Source organism: Pezoporus occidentalis, unplaced genomic scaffold (genome assembly GCF_034315485.1).
Source record: "Pezoporus occidentalis ecotype Australia unplaced genomic scaffold, CSIRO_AGI_Poc_V1 ctg4, whole genome shotgun sequence".
In the NCBI taxonomy this organism is placed as follows: domain Eukaryota; kingdom Metazoa; phylum Chordata; class Aves; order Psittaciformes; family Psittacidae; genus Pezoporus; species Pezoporus occidentalis.
In genome coordinates, this window is record NW_026915724.1 from 4,462,084 (window position 1) to 4,484,654 (window position 22,571).

Below are 22,571 nucleotides of genomic sequence, written 5' to 3' on the forward strand. Positions count from 1 at the left end.
AATTGCTTAATACATACCTTAGTCTGTTCCTATGGCTGATAGGTAAACATCAGCATATTTCAAGCATATTTTGTAATTCTTATGGTTGGCAGATCCTTTGGCAGAAGAAGTTTTGCTGGGGACAGTTTCTGGTTTCATAGTCTGCTGGAAAAAACTAGCTGAAGTAATTTCTTCACTGACATTAAGAAGGAAAGACCTTTTGGCTTTCTCTCTCCTCTGTCCCTGCTATCCCCTTCCTATCCATCAACAGCAAGATGATCTTCCTGAGTTCTTTCCAGAGACAAATAGAGCATTATCTTCTATATTTATTATTTTGTGCATTTTTAAATAGCTTTCAATTAAGAGAAGCTTCAGGCTTCTGCAGTAGATACAGTTTCTTCATTTTTGGAATCTCTTCATGGCCTGGTCCTTGTTTCTGAAAAATCCTGGTTGTATTTGTGAAGTGCTCTTTTAACCTAATTTAAATGGCATCAGTACACATAATGACTAGATGACAAGAGTCTTGTCATAAGACATGGGCAAGAGATACTACCTCTCCGTTCCTCAGAGAAAAGCTTTTATAGGATTTAAGAGCGTAGAAGAGTCATGTACTTCCCCTGTAACTTATCTAATTTGGGTTTTGTCCAAAAGAGCTCTCTTTCCAGCAGAACAGCATTGTGCAATAAATAAAGTTATGCATCCAACAGGAAAACAAACTTCTGCCCTGCTTCAGGGAAAAAAAATACATAGGAATAAGCCCTTAAAGCTTCAAAATAGAAGTTATTTAGTAGAAAGTAGAATTTTAGTATTAATTATTTACTGTTAAGACTTAGAATTTAGCTGCCCTCTTTAAGCAGCCTAAGCAAGTGCTGTTTGAATGTGGTTCCAAACATCTTCTCAAGGACAATCCAGCTTGCTCCTTGAAAGCTGAAATTAATAATTTATCATGCTGGTTAGTTTAAGGCTCTTTCCTTGATGCACGGGACTGCATTCATTCTTCAGCAACATGAAAAATGTGTATTTGCTATCCTCTACATTCCTTGAAGCATCTGATTTAATTTGCATCAAATGCATAAGACCCGGATTTGAAATTACTTGTTCTGTAAAAATGTATTTGAATTGCTGCAAGAATTTTATAATCTTTGTCTACAGAATATGAAGCTCCTTTCCTCTCTTGGGAGGGGTTTCGGGGTTTTGTTTGTTTTTTTCTTAATACCACTTATCAAGTCTGCATAAGACAGTGTAGTTTACTTTTTATGTAAAGATTCATATGTGTGCATAAAAAAGGTCAGGAATGCTTTATAGAAAGGTGATGAGCTATTCTGTGGAACGACAAATCTGAACATCTTGCTTTGAGTCAAAGGCGGACTGCATTGATGCACACAAGGTAGTGAAAAATTGCCTATTCGTAATTGTTCCTTTTAGCTGAGTACTGATGAGCATGCCATTTCTAAGGTGCTGTAAGCAAAAAGACTTCAACAGCTTACCATTTTCTCAGATTTTGTAGTTAGTCATTTCAAATATATTGCCCAAGTGAGAGGCATTGATAAGTGCTGAACTCTTCAATTCATTGGTGTCATCTGAAGCACAGATTTGAGCAGAGTTTGCAGTTTTCTCTTCCTTGGTGGGTTGGTTGGTTTGCTTTTTCCCGAGTATGCCTAAGATTGAAGTTCAGATATGATTTAACCTCCAAAATAGATGTACTTTTTCTAAGTACTAAACCAACTCGTATCATAATACAGTAGTTGGGTAGTTCTTACCTTTTAGGGTCATTAAAATTTTTGGCAGCTTGAATTTTTACCTGTTCTAGTAAGAACAGATGAGACTTCTGTCAGAGTTATTATTTAATGTGGAAATTACACTGAATAGATTTCCCTTGTTCCCTTCTTGCCTTCGTCAACCAAGGAGAGTCTTCCTGTTTTCAGAGGAAACAAGTCTTTTATGCCTTTCAAACAGCAGGGACCACTGAATATCCACTTAGTGTGCAAAATGGGACAGTTTGCCAGATCCACAAAGGAGCAGATGAAGTATAAAAGCTTTAAGGAATATTTAAGAATGTTTATACAACCATACTACTGTTGTGTTAACTTCATAGAAGTTACTCTTTCCTAATGTTAATTTTCTTGGTATTTTATCTTATTCACAAGCATTGTGGTGGTAACTATTTGTGTGATTGCTTACAGCATTCTAATACAATCACTCTGTTTAGCCCCCCTCATGGAGAAGCAAAGCCTGGTTCAAGCACTCTTCCACCTGTGAAATCAAAAACAAGCTTCATTGAAGCAGACAAGTACTTCCTACCATTTGAATTGGCATGCCAGTCTAAGTGCCCCAGGATTGTCAGTACGTCTCTAGATTGTTTACAGGTCTGTATGAAGATCAGCTTTAACTGTCAACTGAAAATTCTGTTGATTTGGAGGGGAAGTACATTTTATGTAGCATAATGTCATTGATTTTCTATTATTTTACTTTATTAAACACACAGCCAAGTGTGTCTTATTATGTAGTGTATTTATATGTTTATTTGTGCATATATGTGTTACCACAGTTACATGCTTGAATCGGTTTTATTGTGTTAGTGTAAAGCTACCTATTTCCATGTGTTTATGTGTTAAACTAACACAGCAAGCATAGCATTATCGAATTCATGTTATGTTGTTGACAATTGCAGTAAAATATTTGCAGTTTGAGATGTCAAGCCTCTCAAATGTCAGAGGCTCTTGTAATGTTTTCAGAACAAATTCTGCAGCAGGGAATTTAGCCATTCACTTCTCCTGAGTAGCCCAACAGTAAACTCAATAAATTCACATTCACGGGCACATGAAGGGCTGGCATGCTGTTGCACTATGATCCATTGCACTATGATCCATTGCTACTCTGTATTTTTAAGTAGGAAGGTCATGGAGATTTACAAATACTCTCATGCCTGAAGTGTTTGGAAGAGGATTTTGTTAATTTTGTAATAAATTCCATTTCAAAGTATTGAAGACTTAGAGAAAGGTAGGTATAATAGAATATTTAAAACCAGAAGAATAGCAGTGAACTTAAATGGAAAGCCTTTGCAGCTGGGTTATCAGGTATTAAAAACAGTTCTGTGCTGACTACATATGAAGACTTAGCGATGTGAGTTATTTTTTGGAATTCTGTTTGTTTTAAAACATTGTTGACTGATGAACAAAAGCTTTAAGGTTAAACTTGCTGACAAACTTCATATTGCCGTTGCTGAGTGAAAATTGAATAAATCTGGAGGACATTTAAGAAAAATCCTTGATGTTTTATGGGACGTGGTAAAATGTACTGTTTTAATTATTCTGTGCAAGTTAGAGTGATCTAGGGAATTTGTTTATTATAACAAAAAAATGACTTATTTTTTAAGCTCTTATTTATGCGTGGTTTTTTTCTTCCCTCCAGAAACTTATAGCATATGGGCACTTGACAGGGAATGCTCCAGACAGTACAACTCCAGGCAAAAAATTAATTGATAGAATTATTGAGACAATATGTGGCTGCTTCCAAGGCCCTCAGACAGACGAAGGGGTTCAGCTACAAATAATAAAGGTAATGATTAATACTTCCAGTATTTGTAGTGTTGACAGCAAAAAGATGTTCATGATCTCAGAGTTCAGAAGCAGAATTGTTTAATTTGTAAATGTAATGGTAATTTTAAAATATTTTCTTGATCCTGTTTGAGGTGAAGACTTGTTATCTTATGCTCCTTTCCCTATTCTCTCCCATTGCATTTGGGGTGAATTTTTGGTTGTGACCTGAAGTCTTGTGCACAGACCACTGAGTGAAATCTCATTCACAGCAGACCTGTGGCACTTTCTAATTGTGAGGAATTGCTATGAAGTAATCCTGCACTCCCAGTGGGGAAGATGGTAATTAAGCAGCAAATCTTGAAATCTGTTTTGGAATTGTTTTGTGAAATGCAATTAGACCTGGCAGTCAGGCGTTACCATAGTAGCTTTGTGCTGCTGTGGCATAGACTTTTGTTTGAAGGAGGTCTAAGGTTTCTTTCTACAGCTTATATGAATGTTGCATGTGGAGTTTTTACAGATAACTGTTTCTGGGGAACTTTAGCTGTTTTCTGATTGCACCTATTAATTATGGGTATTCATTACAGGAAATTATGATGCCAACTAATAGAAGGTAGGCACCTAGTGGAAATATTGTACTCCTGTAACAGTAGTCCTTGAATGGTTGTGATGATGAACAGTAGTGAGGAATACATTTAAAGTTAGTAATGAGTAATGGAGTGTTTGTTACCTCATATTCTTGTGTATATGTATCCTGAGGTGTTGACATTTCTCACAGATTGTATTTACTAGTCTGACTGCAGAATGCAGTTTGTACTCCTTCTCTTAGCTCAGATCTTTTTCTTGGCACTCCACTTCTCCAGCAGATAGTTGTTACAAGTGTTGGTTTATGCTGCTGTTGCCTAGATCTGTTGTGTTGTTCTGCCTAAGCATTTAAGACATTTTTCATATTTCAAAAGGAACTCCTTGTTTAGTTTAAACTTCCAGTGGCTGAAACCATTATATCTCCCTCTCACTGTGATGCCTTCTTTCTGAATGCATTGTTATTCTGGTCCTCCCCCCCTGAAGGGAGTTACCCATGAGCTGGTATTCCTGCTGTCCAAGAAAGTAGTTGAGAAAGTAAATTCTTCAACAATTGTAAAATGCATTAAGTGTGTAAGTTCCTTTAGTGCCTTAACTTTTTGCCTCTTCAGATTTACCTAATTGCCATGCTGATAGCTTGAGAGAGCGAAGAGTACTGTTTTGGCTTTGATCCCATGTTTGTCCAGTACACTGAACACTATAAAAAAACATGAAAATTAGAAATGACTTTAGCAAAACCCAGAACTTTTGACTTCCTTCGGGGGAATAATGAAACTTCTAAGTCAGTCATACTCTCTTAGGTGTCGTAACTCTTCAGTTACTGAAGGGCTGAGGGTGGACCCCAGTTCTCCAGTATGATTTGAAGGATGAATTATGTGTCTTGCCAGTCTCCTCTGTAGTCCTGGTGATTAGTATGTTCTCTGAAGAATTTTAATGCCATCAGGGAGATAGAAGGCCTGGTCTTGGATCTCCCACTTTCTGTTCTTGCACTCCCAGGCTGTTACTCACAACATGAACAGTGCTTCTGCAGGGCAGCTGTGTCACTAACACCAAGGTAAAATCTGAGAACCTTGATGATTCAGACACCTTTCCTGGAGGAATATCTCAGTTCTGCATGCTGAATGGACTGCCTTTTATAGCATGCTGCCCTCAGTCTAACATCTGGCAGCTAGCGTTGGATCAGAGTTCGAACAAGATGCTGTGTGTTCATTACTAGATGACTTTTCAGTGGCAGGGTCATCTTAAGCGGGTTCCCAACAAACAGAGCCACTTAGGTGTTCTGAAACTACCTCTCTAGTGACTACCAAGGAAATTAATCTTAATGAGACCGAGGAGTGTAGTTTGTCTCTCTTCAGGTATCTAAGCTTTGAGGTGTATTTGGTGGTGGTTCTGATAGTTGATGGCCAGTTTAACTTTTCTGCCCCTATTTCTACTTGTGTGCTCCTATCTCTGTTATCCCCTCATTTTTCTATCTGCAGACTCCACAGCAAACCAGACTTTGGCCTTTTCCTTCCTTCCTCTTGTAGTTTAGTTTGATTTGGCATTATTTTGATGAGAAGCCATGCAAATTCTTGTTCAATTGTTATGGTGGGGGTTGCTGCGGTAGAAATAAAAACCAAGTAATTAGGCTACTGCTGCCACTAAAATTGTTTATTCTTGAAATGGCCTCCCTTGATTGAACCTTTTTGCCTTGGCTTCCTCTGCTAGGGCTACTATGGCATTTGTGGGGTGGGTGTGGGTGTGTGTGCAAACTTCTCTTGACATATGCAGAGGTTCTAGTTGAACTTTCTGTCTGGCCTTTTTGTTCTGAAGACCTACAATTATGACAAAATTATATTTTTGGTTTTTTTTGTAAGTCTGTAAAGCAAGAATAAGGATGAGGAAGAAGGATGGAACATGAGATCAAGATCTGCTGTCCTTGGTCTGCTGTATAATGAGTGTTTATTATCATCTAGATACTTTTACAGCTTTACATGCTCATGTTTGGCCAAGAAAAATTTCTGTGTGTGCTTGATAGCTGTAGTCTGAAAAGTTGAATGTTACTTTAGTGATCACTTTCTGAATCTACCCTGTGCAGCAGACTGTTCATAAGGTCAACTCCTGTATGTGTCTTCTTGCAACTAGTCATGCTGTCAGTATGACCAATGTCCCTGGAACAAGGAAAGTTGAATCAAATGTTGCTTGCACAAGTCACCTTTTGAAACTAACTAAAAATAGAGGGCAACTCATTGGATTACAGAATGGGAAGACTGTAAAAGCTAACTAATTCTGAGGAGTAAAAATAATGATAAGTTTGAAACAAACCTGTGTGAAAACAGATTCCAAATTGAGAAGGCTCTTAAGAAAAACTGAGTTACTTAATCTGAAAATGCTGTCCTGTCAGTTTGCAGTTTTATTTTTTTACAGAAGGATTGTGTTTTCAGAGTTGGACATAAAACACTTCTGTTTTGCAAAAAAATATGCATCAGTTTAATTCCGTATTATATTCTTGTTCATTTTGAACATATAACTTTTCAGTGAAAAAGATAAAACTTTATGTTCTTACATGACTTGTGTTCTTTATGTTATCTTCCATAGGAGAAGCTAGAACACAGTTCTGTTTTCTGCACTGTCCACAGCCATAATCCTTCAGTGTGTTTCAGGACTGGTAACTGACCACATGCTTGTGAATATGGAATTTTATTTTTTTTTCCTTAAAATTGATGTTAAGTAGGAAAAAAATAATCAAATACTGACAATTAATGCTCCATTGTCAGTGAAATCTAGTGTAGAATCTACCATATGACACTGTTGACTGAAATCACTGTCTAGACTGAAAGCATGCTGAAAGCAAACACTGTGTTTTTCTATTTTTCATACCCTAACGGTGTATTTCCATAGGTTTTCAAAGATGGTAAACTAAGATAAACATAAGTCTCTCAAAGCTGTGGTAAATGTATAACATTTGTATAACATAAATGTATGATATAAGTAACAACAAATTGGAAATGGTAAAAAATAGGAGATAATATCACCCCTTGCTCACAATGAAAATGTCGCTTAGAGAACTGTGTTGTTGCGTTCTGTACGATTATAGGGTTTTTTAGTGTCATTCATACTGAAAAATGATATATCTGGAGAGTTATTTGATACATTTATAGAAGCATATAATCATAGAATCGTTAGGGTTGGAAAGGACCTTAAGATCATCTAGTTCCAACCACCCTGCCATGGGCAGGGACACCTTACGCTAAATCGTATCACCCAAGGCCTCGTCCAACCTTGTTGCTTTGTGGCTAAAGGACTTCAGTCTCCTGCGTTTTTCTAAAAGTCAGTCTGTAGTGACATGCTCACACAACATAAGTGGATGTTTGGACTTCAAATTCACTTAAAAAATATTATTAAAAATAACCCTATGGCCCTTCTCAAAGCAGATGGAATTACATGGTTCCAATAGCAAATACAGTAGAGAGAGGGGTTAGGGACACTGTGTTTTATGTGCTCTCTTAAGAGCTTGAGAATTCCCAGGCAACTGAATTATGAGTATTTCACACAAAGTAAGTGTGGTTGCTGATCAGATGACAGCTGTACTGTGTCATAAATCTTCCAAAGATGAATGGATTTCCTGACAGGAAGAGAACAAAGTCCCTGAGTTGAAAACTAGGCTTACTAGCAAGTCTGTATGTAGCTGCACCTGCCTCTTGTGCACTGTTAAATTGTTTTCCTCATTGTAGTTCCTTTCTTTAACCATAACCAGTCTGTTCTTGCAGAATATTCAGTGTGAGAGGAATGAAAAGTACAGGTACAGACAGACTTTTTAGCAGAGAATTAACGTAAATTTAATTTACCTTTTTAAACAACATCCATTTTGCCTCACAAATCATGGTATCTCGTGTGCGTGTTCTAACGCACTCATTTTACATAAAAGGAAATTCACTAAAAAGGCAAATATGCTTCAGGCTAAAAGTACAAATACCATGGGTGTTGCACAAAGGTACAGCCTGTAACTCAAGAAATGATCCTGAATATTTTTCTCCTTTCCCAAATCCATCTGATGGTTGTTTATGAAAATGAATAAGCTTTATTTATAGTAACTAGGTAGAGGCACAGAACAATAGGTCTTTTTCAAATATAGAACAATAGGTGTGAAGGACTGGAAGGAAAGCATAAGGAAACAATCTCAAAGTCGGGATGATAGCCAGTAGTTTCAGAACAAAGAAAGCTTGATGGCTGATGGTATTTTTACAGGCTTTGTGGCTAAGGCGGCTCTTGTGGAAGGATCTGAAATATAAGGAGATAGTGCTAACATTGTTTTCACAAAGGTTTCCTTCAGAGCCTAAAGAACAGCAAAGGGGAGGAATACAATAAAGTAGGGTGGTTTTGTTTTGTTTTCTTTTCTTTTTTAATCCTCTCTCCTTAGCTCACACTGAACATATTGGATGAAAACAGATGAGCGAAGTGCGACCAGAAGTGGGAACTTGGTTGCAAAAAGCCTTGAGCAGCAAATCTACTGTGATAGAAAAGAGCAACCTAATGCTCTGATTCCATAGGCAGTAAAGCCACTGCAGTAGCTTACTGTTTCTGACCTGTGCAAGGGAGGCATTTTTCTATCCAAGCTTTGCTCCTAGGTGTCCTAGTCCATCCTTTGTCATGGCATGCATTTAATAATCTGAATCAACTGAAGTAACTTTTAAAAACAAGAGTGGCAGAATCACCTCTGTCAACCTGCTGGTCACTCTTCTTTTAATGTAGCCAGGATATGGTTGCCTTTCTGGGCTGCAAGATTTTGTGGTTTTTTTTCTGGCTCATGTTCAGTTTTTCATCTACCAGAATTCCCAAGTCCTTGTTGGCAGGGCTGCTCTCAGTCAATTCATCTCCCAGCCTGTATTGATACTGGGAGTTGCCTTGACCCTAGTGAAGGACTTTGCACTTGGCCTTGTTAAACCTCATGAGGTTCACATGGCTTCACTCCTTGAGCTTGTTCAGGTCCCTCTGAATGGCATCCCATCCCTTAGGCATGTCACTGCACCACTCAGGTTGGTGTTGTCTGCAAATTTGCTGAGGCTGCAGTCAATCCCACTGACAGTGTCGCTAATGAAGATACTAAACAGTTCTGGTCCCAGTACAGACCCCTGAGGGCCACCATTTGTCACTGATCTCTATCCAGATAAGGCACCACAATTTTGTTATGGCTTTTGCATGTCCTCTTCCCTGAATGATGTTTCTACTAGCAGAAGCAGTGTGTTAATAAGTTCTGTGATGGTGTTGAAGCATTGCGGAGAGAAGGTAAGAATTAAGGATGGTGGTATAAATTTCAACTTGGCACTTCAGTTTTAGAAGGCTAATGACAAACTGAATTTTGTGAGGACAGAAAAGAACAGTACCAGTGTTCAGAGACTTAAAATCCTTTAACAAAGCCATCATCTACAGTTTACATACCTTTGTGATTTCTTTTCAATTGGTTGGGGGTTTTCTTAATACTTTTTTCTGTTTATTTTTTATTTCAAGAGACTTGTAGTGGGCATTTAGGCAATACTACTTTGTAGATTGTAGCATGAGATGCTGTTTAGTGGTCATACTCTCCAGTAAGAAATATATGTACCTCCCAACATCCACTGATGAAAGAGCTGAGGCACCACAGGTAAAAGAAGGAACCTTAATCAGACCGCTTATCTAGAAGTAGAATTCAGATCTCTTCAGCGGTAGCTCAGTTAAGTGTGTCTTTGAGGGTGTTTGGTTTCTTTTCCCATTAGGCTGTACAGTGCTTTTTAAAGGGTTTGAGTGAGCAGTAGATTCTCTTTGTCCACTTGCTGGTGCCATGTGTGGACAGAGGTGCTGACAATGTCAGTTAGTGAAATGCGGCTTGGTTTGATGAGTAGATTACACAACACTTGCAGTAACTTTTGGTTTTAACTGTGACAAACTTACAGGAGTATGAGCTTTCCAGTGCTTCCAGATCTTTCTTTCTTATCCTAAACAACCCCTTAAATCATTAACTTTGTGAGAGTCTTTAATTCATAAAATTCCCAGATTTTTTCTACTGGAGTGCAGGCATCAGTATAAAGCCTGGTCTCCTGTGCACCAAGCTTTACCCCTTTCCTTCCACTCTCCAACGCGTACCTCTGACAATGTCTCCACGCCCTGCCCTCATCTTTCATCTGCCTCTGTCTCTGCTCTTTAATCCACCCTGTGTCTACGCCACATAATACTTCTGTGTTACTTGATCTTTTAGAGGATTGTTTGGTTTTGTTGGTTTTTTTTTTTGAGAAGAGGGAAGCAGAAACTACCTCAAATGGAAAGAAAGAAGTGAAAGCCTACAGAGGGCAACACCAGTATTCTGGCATCTACCCAGAAACAGTGTTTAGAAAGGGTAGTTAGAACTGCCTAGTCTCATACTCAGTCTTTATTCTGCACATTTATGTTTATTTGTAAAATAGGTTTTGAACCCTTTGGATTGCCCTCCAGACTTCACAGCTGGTCTGTTGTTCATGTTTTGTGTCTGGAAAATTCTAGGATGACTTTTCATTAACTACCTGTCTGATAACTCCATTGTTTATTTCTTGCTGTTACATTCTGTGAACCAAATATTTCCCAGATATGTTGATTAAAAACACTTTCAATTTAATGTAACTGGTATGTATGATCTGATGTGGATGTAAGAATGCATGGGGAAATGTAATTGAACTGCAGTTCGAGATATGTGCTTAGTTATATTTTAAATGTGATTCAATTTTTATATTAATTTATAAACTGATTTATAAGAAAAGTTTTTACTGGAAAATACGTGTTTGTGTTTATTTAGGCTTTGCTCACTGCAGTAACATCTCAACACATAGAAATCCACGAAGGAACAGTGCTACAGGCTGTAAGAACATGTTACAATATCTATCTAGCAAGCAAAAATCTTATAAATCAAACCACAGCCAAGGCCACTCTAACACAAATGCTGAATGTCATTTTTGCACGTATGGAAAATCAAGCAGTGAGTATCTCAGTATCTTTATATAGAAACTAGCTCTTAAAAGCAAACCAGCTTGAGAGATTTGGTTTGTCATGATTATTAAAATTTTTGGCTTTAATAAGTTATGTACTTTGAGGAGAGGAAAAAAATCTGGTATATATGTTGGGGGCATAAGAGTGATATATAATATTTTTCAACATTTTAATGCATAGTAGTCACTAACAGATACTTCCTTCACTGAAACTGCTATTGCGAATTGTCAGCAGGGACCCCAGTATATGCCCTGTACCTTCTACTGCTGATAATAAAGATCAGTAAGGTAAAGTAATTGTTATAACGCCTATTAAAAAACAAAACAAAAAACAAACAAACAAAAATAACACCACAAAATACCAAAGAAATGAATAAGTGGAAGCGTGGATTTGAGAACTGGTTGAATTCCTAGCTACCTCTAGAAGTAATTCTGCTATATTAATACAAAAAACAAAACAAAGATACATGGTACTATCACAATTGAAGATTTATGAGATGCCATATTTATAAGTCATGACAAAAACCATGCAGTACCTGAATGCTTTCAGAAATCTGTGCAGTTACTGTCCTTTTAAGGAAGAAATATTATTAAGGAATTCTTCATTTTTGCCAGACTGTATCTAGTCTTTGTGCAAGTTGATAAACTGTTCTGCTTGTTTTGCACGCTCAGGGCAGTTATTTTTGTATAATCACTAAAGAATGCTAGAAGGAACTATTTGAGCTGTAGTTTGGAAGGCAACATCCACTTGGAGATCTATAGTGCCACAAAAACCCAACAAAACTAAACTAGTCTTTGTCATATAGTTTTAAGTATGATTTCTCTCTGAGGATCTGTCTTCTGTAGTGTTTTGGAACTGTGGCTCTTTTCAGTTTGAACTCCTGTTTTTTGTTGTGTTTTTCCCCTGGATGTTTAGAGTTTAGATATTAGAAGTATTTCTAATACAAAAGATGCATTTTCTTAAACTGTTACAACTTTGTGAATGCACTGTGTAAGCAGAAAAAAATAAAGATTTCGTATTTATAAAGTAATGCATACAGTATGTATAGAGCTCCCTGTTTTGTTTCAGTGGTGAAGTTCTTATGTGATTGCAATGTTTTTATAGCTTCAGGAAGCAAAACAGATGGAAAAGGAAAGACACAGACAGCAACACCATCTACAGCAGTCTCCTGTAAGCCATCATGAGCCTGAGTCACCCCATTTGAGACATATTCCAACACAGCTGTCCAAAGAACATGAGAGGGAACTTGACCACAACACAAATGATGTGGACAAGAGCCTTCAAGAAGATACAGAGGCAGAAAATGGATCTGATATTTCTAGTGCTGAAAATGAACAGACAGAAGCCGACCAAGCCACAGCAGCAGAAAGTAATCAGTGTGTACTTCTCTTTAATGGAGGGGAGGGAAAAGATCTGTAAGAAGAAAGGCTTGAGGATTGGGGTTTTTTGGGGTTTTTTTTCCTCCCTCTCCCAAATTTGGAGACAGGCATATATTTTGAGATAGTTGAGTAATGTAAAAATGCCTGTTGTCCTTGTTACCACTGTTAAACTTTATCATGAATACCCTTTAGTCTTACACTCTGTTGTAGTCACTGTAGTAGTGCACTTTTTGCACCTATGTAATATTGTGAAAGGTTTTGAGAATAGAATCTCAAAGCTACCAGTTTTCAGTGTTTAGTGTACCTGAAGATACAAAATCAATGTCTTTTGTTGACGTAGGTGTGCGGATTAATTACCATTTACAAGTTAAACGCTGGAGTGCTTATCTTATGCAAATACTATTTTGAAAGCATCCTAACACTTTTTTTTTTAAGGTGCACTCTCCTATCAATATATTTGTAATTTAATTTTTAAATGAAAAATGCAAGTAAAATATCTTAATTCCTCAGTTTCTCATTAATTTTTGTTTGGGTTTGTTTTTCTTTTTAAAGATCTTTCTAAATCTGACGGAGGAACTTATGATGGTGAAAGCAATGAGTGTGAAGAGAAGGCACAAGAAATTGTAGAAAGTATTGTGCAGGAAATGGTGAACATAGTAGTTGGAGGTATTATATTAGTATCTGTCTAGTCAGTAGCAACTGCAGTCTGAATCTTGACATTAAGAATTATCTTAACACTTCTGAGTATTTAAAATATGTCATTGAACTAACATGCTGAAAGAAACAGTTTCAGTTGTCTTCATTAGGCTGGTTTTCAAATCTAGCTATGCATTATTTAATAGTAAAATGGACAAGGTTTCATGTGTTAATGTACACTCCCTGAATTGGAGACTAATGTTCTTTTCAGAAATCCAAGTTCTTGTTCCTTTATTTTTTTCCTGTTTTTTTTCCACATAAACTCTTCAGAAATGGCCTGTCTGCAGTAGCAGGGTTGCACTACATACTTCAGCTTGTTAGAAAGTATATATCAAATCAGTGAATGCCTTCCCCCACCTCCCCTAGTACTTCTTGGAAACTTGGTAGAATGGTGAACCTAGTAATGTCAAATTTTGTCAGTTTTTTAATTATAATTTCCATTAGTGGGAATTAAGGAGCATTTGGGAATATTTTTAGCTATGTAATGACATCTGAACTCTGCCTTAAGCTCCTCCTATGATAGTTATGATTGATATAGTATTTAAATATTAGATTTAAAAACTCTTTTTAATTTGCAGTCTTATGTTTGTGTATAATTCTTACATCTTTTTAATAGATGTGGAAGGGACTGCTGAAAGTGCAAGTGGCGATGGCACAATTGTAACATTAGAGGATGGCAGTGACAGTGAAAACATTCAGGCAAATGGAATTCCAGGGACTCCAATTTCTGTTGCTTATACACCATCTTTACCTGATGACAGATTATCTGTCTCTTCCAACGACACTCAGGTACAGACAGCTGTAAATTAGGAAATATGAAAAAAGTAGTATGTGTTATATATTGCCCCATAGAGGATACAGTTCCAAAATTAGACAGCTCAGTTCCCTGTTTTATGAAGTGCTTCTGAGAAACTAGCATTTGATATACATAGTGAAGAATGTAGCCAATTATACACATAATTATGTAATTTCAGTGTGCTCTTTTCAGCTGATAAATAGATATTTCAAGCCTATAGCATGGCCTTAATGCAGCAATTTCAGATTAAAAGTTTCATGTCTGAGAGGGTTTGATTTTCATTAATAAAAGAGATGTGAAAATACACTCTTGTATAAGATACCAGCATGTGTGCAATATCAACTGACAGGGTATCTGTTGCCAAAGTGTACTGAGTAATTAGGTTTGGGAATATTAGATCTTAAGCTTAGAAAGCTGTACTCACATATGCCATACAAATAGATAAGCATTAAACATGTTGCTTATATAAGGAGCAAAAGTACAGAGTTGCAAGAATTTAGTAATAGGGGTAATTATTGTACTACAGAAATTTTACCAATTGTATCTTGCGACAGATATGTAAATACTTGCATTCTCTATTAAACTGTTATGTTTGGCTTTTATGACACTAGTCATATACTGAAGATATATGAAGGGAATTTACTGCAAGTTACCTTAGCTAGACTTGACCTAACTATTTTCAGGACAGTCTTTAATTCTGACTTTTAACTTTTATTTATTAGTGAGTTTATTTTAACTGGCCAACAGAATATTTATTTTCTTTTGTGTTAATTTAGTCTTGAGACCATAAAGCTACAGTGAATTGGTTATATTTGTATATGTTAACTTCTTGTTGCTAGGAGGTGGGGATTTCCCTACACACCCTGCTAATGCAAAATGGAATACTGAAATATGTTAACTTCTTTAGGAATCTGGAAATTCTTCAGGACCTACCCCTGGTGCTAAGTTTTCCCACATTTTACAGAAGGATGCCTTCCTTGTATTCAGGTCACTCTGTAAACTCTCCATGAAGCCCCTGTCAGATGGACCACCAGATCCAAAGTAAGTAGAATTGAGAGTTCTCCTAACCAGTCTTTCTATTGGGGGGGGGGGGGGGAAGAAGGTTCTTTAAATATTTTTGAGAGTTCTTAGTCACTGAGAAAATAATGGTATGGTAAAATGAACTTAGAAACTTTGAAAAGGTACTTTTATGTTCTAATCCATCTTTTGTATGTCAAATGAAAGCAATTGGTGCTACCCATCTGCCTGGTTTGAAGTTTCATAACAAAATCTTTGCTTCTGGGAAGTATACCTTGATGTTCTTCCTGGATGCTCTTCCTAATGCTTTTCAGAAGGGTCTGTACAGAAGGTCTTCAGGTATTTTTGGTCTCACCTAATGTTGCTCTGCTTTTAAGTAATACCTAGGTTCTGTTTATGCCCCATAGTTTCTTACATCTCTTGCATACTGGGTATCCAGTGCACACACCCAACTCTACTTAATATAAGCTCCTCATTCTGATCTGATAGTAGTTATGATAAATTCGTGATACAATGTTCCATTCTTTTGCTCAGGTTGGATAATTTTGGCAATATCCCTAATTAATAAAAAAATAAAAAAATGTTTTGAAACACACCCTTTATATGGCTATTTTAAAAATCTTGTCCTCAGATTAAAGATAGCATGTTTTCAATTTGGCTTTACGGTAAACAAAAAAATACTCTCCTTTATAGGTGGGTGCTAATATTAGTTGTGAGTACTGGCAAAGGATTTTGGTTTTGTGATCTTGAATACAATTTATATGCATGGTTTTTGAACATTAGAAGCAATTCAAGAAGATTGCTATTTTGTTCATAAGATATTAAAACTATGGTATGACTTCTGATGGAGGCTCAGTATTTTTCAAAATTGGATCAGCTTTACTGTTTCATGGTCTAAGTTTTACAGCAGGTAACTTTAAGACACTTTAATTGCTGATAAGGGTTGTAAATTTAATAAGCTGACAAAAAAATTGATGTAGTAAAAAGGGTCTTGAAGGGTTAGTCTAGAGCCATTTTCAAATTATCTAGTGATGTACTACAGAAAGTCAGGACCTTAAAGAATGAAGACTAAGGCATGGGGTTTTTCCTCACTTTTTAAGAAGGAGAAATGCCATGAAAATCCTGTGGCTTTAGTCAGTTCTCTGAGCCTAACACTGTCCATTTATTAAAGGCTTTAATGGGTTAACTCCCTCTGGAAAGAGCAGCAATAGCTATTGAGGCACTTGGAGAATCTCACCTGAATCCATGGAGTCCTTGACGTTTGTATTGGAACGGATTAAGCTCTTCATGTAGAGTAAATTGGAGGAAATGGCATTTAGGGCAACAAGAATTAGCTGCAAAAGCATTTAAAGATGTCCTGTGTTTGGAGGAGTGCCTAGAATTTATTGGTGGTTCTGAGGCGTTGATGGCTTTTTGAACTAGTAACAAACATGCTGTAATTGGAAGAGGAGGTGTAGGATATCTACAGCATTTTTAAAAAGTCTTCTTTCCAGTTAATTACAGACTTCACAGCTACTTTATTTTAAATTTAGCTAACAGTACATGGACCTTTAGCTTAAAATCAGAAGGCTGGGAGTTGAAATCAAGGTTATGTGCATGGGAACCTGGTTAATGTCTTAATGTCTTTATCTTCTTTTTCCATGGAATGAAATAAAATGGGGGAGAAATGTCTTGAAGGTTCACTTACTAGATTTTAGTCCTTAAACTTGTTTTAAATTAAGTGGACTTTACACATCATACAGAATTAATAAGGCCAGCAAGTTAGGACTTCAGTTACGAGCTGACTCTTGCTGAAAGTAGGCAATATCTAATATTGTGTTTATCATTGAAATTCATATTTAAATTCTTACATTTCATAGCAGAGTGTGGTCTGGTCACATGCTACCTGCATACTTGGTACAGTGGGATGCGAAACTCAGGCCTTTTGCGTCAAAAGGTTATGCTAGGTTCCATGCAGCTGTTCAGAGTCCAGAGCCAGGCATTTTCTTGAAGAACTCCTAAGAAGAGCTATTTTGGGGCGTTTACTTTGACCTGCATTCCATTAAGAGGAATGTGAGGATCAAATTCCTCACTCAATTTAACTGCCAGTGTTTTCCTTCTCAAAAGTGTCTTCAGACAAACTCTAAATTTGGGATTATATTCTATGAGTTTGAAATGTTTGCAGATCAATTAATTTTTTTTCCCCATCAATACCCTCTTTTTTTTTTGCCAGCATCTAGAAAGCATTGAATTTATTTGCAACAGACTTGCTACTGGAATTACTGTTGCTGTTGTTGTTAAGCTAGTATTTTTGCAGCATACAAGCAAATAGCCAACTATTGTGCGTGTTGCATGTTGACTTGAAGTGCTCCTTTGCTGTATTTGGGCTGTACTCTGAAAAATTTCCTGTCACTGTTCCTTTTGTTTCATAACTGTCCTTCTGTCAGTGGGTGGTTGTTCTGTGAAAACTGTGGACTGTCTTGTTGGGAAAACCATTTGTGTGTGTACCTGCTCTTCAGAAGAGCTGTAGTCTTTTTTCAGATTATCACAAGTGGGAGAGAATGCATTCACCCAGAGTACTATTTAAATTCATTATATTTTTATAGATACAGATTTCCTTTACACTTTGGTGTGTGTGTGGTTTGGGGTTTTTGGGGGCTGGTTTGTTTTTTGTTTTGTTTTTTTAAAGCATAAATAGTAGCACTCTTCTGACATGAATTCTAGCTTATCTCACTCTGTAAAAAACATGATGTTACTGTGGAGCCCTTGACAACGCTACAGTTGCCTGACTGCTATTTCAACGCTTAAGTGAGGCATGTTATATAGCTTAGCTGCTCTTGGAGTGTGATGGGGACAGTGGTTGATAACTAATATGAAATACAGTATTTGAGAAAAGATATTTCAGTGTTGGAAGCAAGTAGGTCAGGCAGTACAGCTGTCTTTATGATCCTTCAGCTCTCCATACTGGTGGAAATGGAGGAGGAGGAGGATTTTCCAGCTTTTGGTACTCAAAGTTCTGTAGATGGACTGGCTATTTTAGATGGGTTCTTCCAGGAAAAAAATAGCCATTCAAAGGAAAAAATGCTCCCTTCATCCTCTGGCTAAGATGGGCAGCATTGCCTGCTGTTGCTGGTGTTCTGCAGTGATGTCTTGCAGAAGAGCGGTTCAGTAGTAATAGAGAGAAACAGTAACTGCAAAAGGTTATTTTTGTCCAGCTTCTTGGCTGAAGAGTGACCACTTCAACAAAAAAGATCAACATCTTTTTATGACTCTTTCGGCATCAGGTTGTGTAAGCTTTATTTCATTAACATACAAAGTCATCGTGGTGTATACTGACCTTTCAAGAGACTGTTGTATTTTTTATGACTTACACTGAGCTGATATGCTGCATTGTTTTATTCTAGATCTCATGAACTGCGATCAAAGATTCTTTCATTGCAGTTGCTTCTGTCCATTCTGCAAAATGCAGGACCTGTCTTCAGGACAAATGAGATGTTTATTAATGCTATTAAGCAGTACCTTTGTGTTGCACTGTCAAAAAATGGAGTCTCATCAGTTCCAGAAGTTTTTGAGCTTTCACTTTCCATATTTCTTACCCTCCTTTCAAACTTTAAGACTCATCTAAAGATGCAGATCGAGGTATGTTACATGAATTCCTAATTTAAGGGGTGGGGTGTTACGTGAACATTTGTTTATATTTTTGTGTAGTTTGCTCTTTTCTCATATAAATTTGTTCTCTTTTTGGAATCTCTGCTTTTGTGTAATACTTGCCAGATCTTCCTATGCTGTTGTCGTGGTTTAAACCCAGTCAGGTAATTCGTTCGCTCACTTCCCCCCCTTTCTTGCCCTCCCCCTGCTCCCGGAGGGACAGAGAGGAGAATCGAAAAGAATGCAACTCCCACGGGTTGAGATAAGAACAGTTTAGTAACTAAGGTATAACACAAATCACTACTGCTACCACCAATGATAATAATGATAAAGGAAATAACAAGGGAAGAGAATACATCATCTCACCACCAGCCGACCGATAACTCGCCCCCCAGGCCCAACCAAGCTCCGACCGATACCTCCTCCAACCCTGCAGTCTCCCAGCCCTTCCGGCTAACTCCCAGTTACATCCTGGGCATGACGTGCTGTGGTATGGAATAATAGGTGTCCTGTCTCTGCTTCCTCCTGGCTTCCCCTCCTCCCTGGCAGAGCATGAGGCTCACAAAGTCCTTGCCAAACCAAAACATCGCTTGTTATCAGCTCTGTCCCCGAGCTGAAAGTCAAAACATTGCACTGCACCAGCTACCAAGAAGGGGAAAAATGACTGCTACTGCTGAACCCAGGACAATGGACTTGCTTGCAAGAATACCTTGAAACCCCCTTCAGATAAAATAGCAACATTTCCTTTGGAATACTTACAAATTAATTAACGTTTACTCTGTAAGATCAGAAGTAATGTGAGGTGTGGTGGTGTTGTTTGGTGAAATAGAAAGTGATGGGAAAATAATAAGTAAGGCTGTTTCATCCCTTAATAATAGATGTTAACATAAACTAAGAAATTTTACAGTGCAAACCATGCCTTGATTTATGCTGTGTTTGAGGTGAATTTTTACAGTCAACTTATCATGCCCAAACCCGCTACTACTACTGTATGAGTTAGTTTCCTCTATTTCAAAGTAGAGTTTTCTGTTGGCTGTGGCGTGGTATTATCATGGTGTGGTGCTGAAACTCAGAAATGAGTAGGTTTGTGGATAATCTTGGTCAACTAATGTTCAGTAATGCAATTCAGAAGTCTTAGCTCTGCACTATGTAGTACAAATTAAAAAAGAGTAAACTTATGAAAGGAATACATTATACATGGTTTTGCAAAGGAATTTCAGAATAAAAATTAATGCCTTGAAACACATTGTGTTTCTCTTTGAGGTTGCTTGAACAAGTTTCTTTCTCTAGCGAAATCCCAGCTATCTGATTAGTGTAACCACTTCTCTTCGTATATCAGGGCCTACATCAATATATATCCTAAATAAGATAATCTCATTCCTCTGGTCTCAAAAAGTGAATGCACAATCTAACTCCCGGGGCCTTAAGTAGAAATAAGTCCATATTCTTAGCAATGAGAGTTATCCAAGTCCTGACAAACACTGCAGATTTTCTCACTGGATCAGTATATTCTAAGTCTTAGAGGAAAGCAAGACATATATACAGGCTTTGTTCTGGACTTCTGACTCCTGTGCTATAGGGTACAGGCAGCTTGTGGGAATGATTCTGGCCATTTGAACCACATGGATACCTTGTGTATCCTGTGTGATAAAGAACTTCTCTCCTCAGCGAGTATAGTAGTGTGCACAATGTGCTCCTACTTTCATTTTGGTAATTTTATGTTCAGTATTTGTGTGAATACTGAAGCCTATGTATTGCCCTCTGAGTGTAGAGATAAAGTACATGAAAAGATGCTAAGAAATGTTGATAATGTTGCTGTTATAAGGACCTTGAATTCAGGGATTTCTTCACCTATGAATGTGACTGTGCAAGTTGGTATGTTGTGGCAGCTTTGGAGGAAGAACCTAATTTTGCCAGTATTATGTCAGAAGGGTCTTGTGTTCTGATCACTTACCAGGTTACTTTGATACCTTCTGGGGAAAAAGCAATAGGATTTCCAGTATTTCCTTGAGTATAGCTTGGATAGAAATACAGGTTTGATGAGTGATGTGCCTTGAAAATACGATGCATTCTGAAGACTTTCAAGACAAACTGGGCGTGCTCAACAAGACTGTAGTGCATGTGTGGTGTTCAGCACATCAGACAGACTGGGCTGAGCTGCTTTTCAGTCACACAGCCTGCTTCCCAGCAAGTGCTGGATTTGCTGTGTTTTTGCAGAGTTACAAGTCAGCATGTAGGTGGTAAATGCATTGCAGTCCAGCTTCCCTGACAGAAATTTGATCAGCTTCCACCACTGCTATTCTTTCCCCAAATTCCCAGTGGGAAATGAAGACACATCTGAGGAAAACTGGGTAAGGGATGAAGACATATCTGAGGAAAACTGAATACAGGGTACCCTACAATATTGTAGCAGCTTTTAGAATATGCTAAATTAGGACCCTCAGCACATAGCAGGGCTGTCTTTCCTCCTCACAAATAGGAAAGCCAAAACCTTGATGCTACCAAAGTATCCATCTATTACAAAGTACAAGGGACAGCAGTTTCTAGAAACTTATTCTTTTTCCTGGTTGTGAGCTAAGAATTCCTTTTCTTTCAGCTACTGATCTTAAAGGTTATTCAGAAGATGTGGGTAGACAAGTAGAAAACTTCACATTCAGTGTCTTGGAGCTGTAAGGAGAGCCATATGCTCTGACTTATAATATGCAAAATCTGTGTATTTCGGGATTGAGGCTACATTCTTCATCTGTGTAAGACATTTTTTGGCATATTTTAAAATAATAGTTTCAGATTCCGTTGCAACTGAGCCTGCCTTGGTCCTTTGACTTAAATATTCAGGTATTACTGCCCTCAAGTAAGGTATAGTCATACCTTAATTGTATTGTAATTGTATTCCTAAATGGGTCAATGAATATGTTTGCAGCAAGTCAAGTCCCAGATACCGGGGTGTCGTTTAACTGTATTTACCATTACCACCCTTCCATAACTGAAGAAGCCATCTTAAAACTCTCATTTTCACAGAATCATAAAATCATAGAATAGTTAGGGTTGGAAAGGACCTTAAGATCATCTAGTTCCAACCCCCCTGCCATAGGCAGGGACACCTCACACTAAACCATCTCACCCAAGGCTCTGTCCAGCCGCCAAGGATGGAACATTCACAGCTTCCCTGGGCAACCGATTCCAGTGCCTCACCACCCTTTCAGTAAACAACTTCTTCCTCATATCCAATCTAAACTTCCCCTGTTTAAGCTTTAACAGCATTTTGTATATAGAATCATAGAATAGGGTTGGAAAGGACCTTAAAATCATCAAATTCCAACTTCCCTGCCGTGGGCAGGGACACCTCACCCTAAACCATATCACCCAAGGCCTTGTCCAACCTGGTCTTGAACACTGCCAGGGATGGAGCATTCACAACCTCCCTGGGCAACCCATTCCAGTGCCTCACCACCCTCGGGAAAGAATTTCCTCCTTATAGCCAATCTAAACTTCCCTTGTTTAACTTTTAACCCGTTACCCCTTGTCCTATCACTGCAGTTCCTAATGAAGAGTCCCTCCCCAGCATCCCTAGAGGCCCCCTTCAGATACTGGAAGGCTGCTATGAGGTCTCCCCACAGCCTTCTCTTCTCCAGGCTGAACAGCCCCAACTTTCTCAGTCTATCTTCATACGGGAGGTGCTCCAGTCCCCTGATCATCCTCGTGGCCCTCCTCTGGACTTGCTCCAACAGTTCCATGTCCTTTTTATGTTGAGGACACCAGAACTGTCCACAATAGTCCCAAGTGAGGTCTCACAAGAGCAGAGTAGAGGGGCAGGATCACATCCTTTGACCTGCTGGTCACGCTCCTTTTGGTGGAGCCCAGGATACAGTTGGCTTTCTGGGCTGCAAGCGCACACTGAAGCCAGCTCATGTTCATTTTCTCACCAACCAACACCCCCAAGTCCTTCTCCGCAGGGCTGCTCTGAATCTCTTCTCTGCCCAACCTGTA

The 22,571-nt window shown here is 38.1% G+C and overlaps 1 protein-coding gene across 4 annotated transcripts in view; it reads left to right on the forward strand.

The window, feature by feature from the left end:
- ARFGEF1 (ADP ribosylation factor guanine nucleotide exchange factor 1) overlaps positions 1-22,571 on the forward strand; it is a 93,287-nt gene that overhangs the window by 32,153 nt on the left and 38,563 nt on the right. For 2 of the 4 annotated variants that reach the window (XM_062633233.1, XM_062633237.1), the window contains 8 exons: positions 2,189-2,345; positions 3,391-3,537; positions 10,879-11,058; positions 12,174-12,476; positions 12,997-13,114; positions 13,761-13,933; positions 14,848-14,981; positions 18,341-18,575. In XM_062633233.1, coding sequence (XP_062489217.1) covers positions 2,189-2,345; positions 3,391-3,537; positions 10,879-11,058; positions 12,174-12,476; positions 12,997-13,114; positions 13,761-13,933; positions 14,848-14,981; positions 18,341-18,575 — 1,447 coding nt within the window. The remainder of the gene's footprint in view (positions 1-2,188; positions 2,346-3,390; positions 3,538-10,878; positions 11,059-12,173; positions 12,477-12,996; positions 13,115-13,760; positions 13,934-14,847; positions 14,982-18,340; positions 18,576-22,571) is intronic. The other 2 variants (XM_062633234.1, XM_062633235.1) reach the window with 2 other exon arrangements.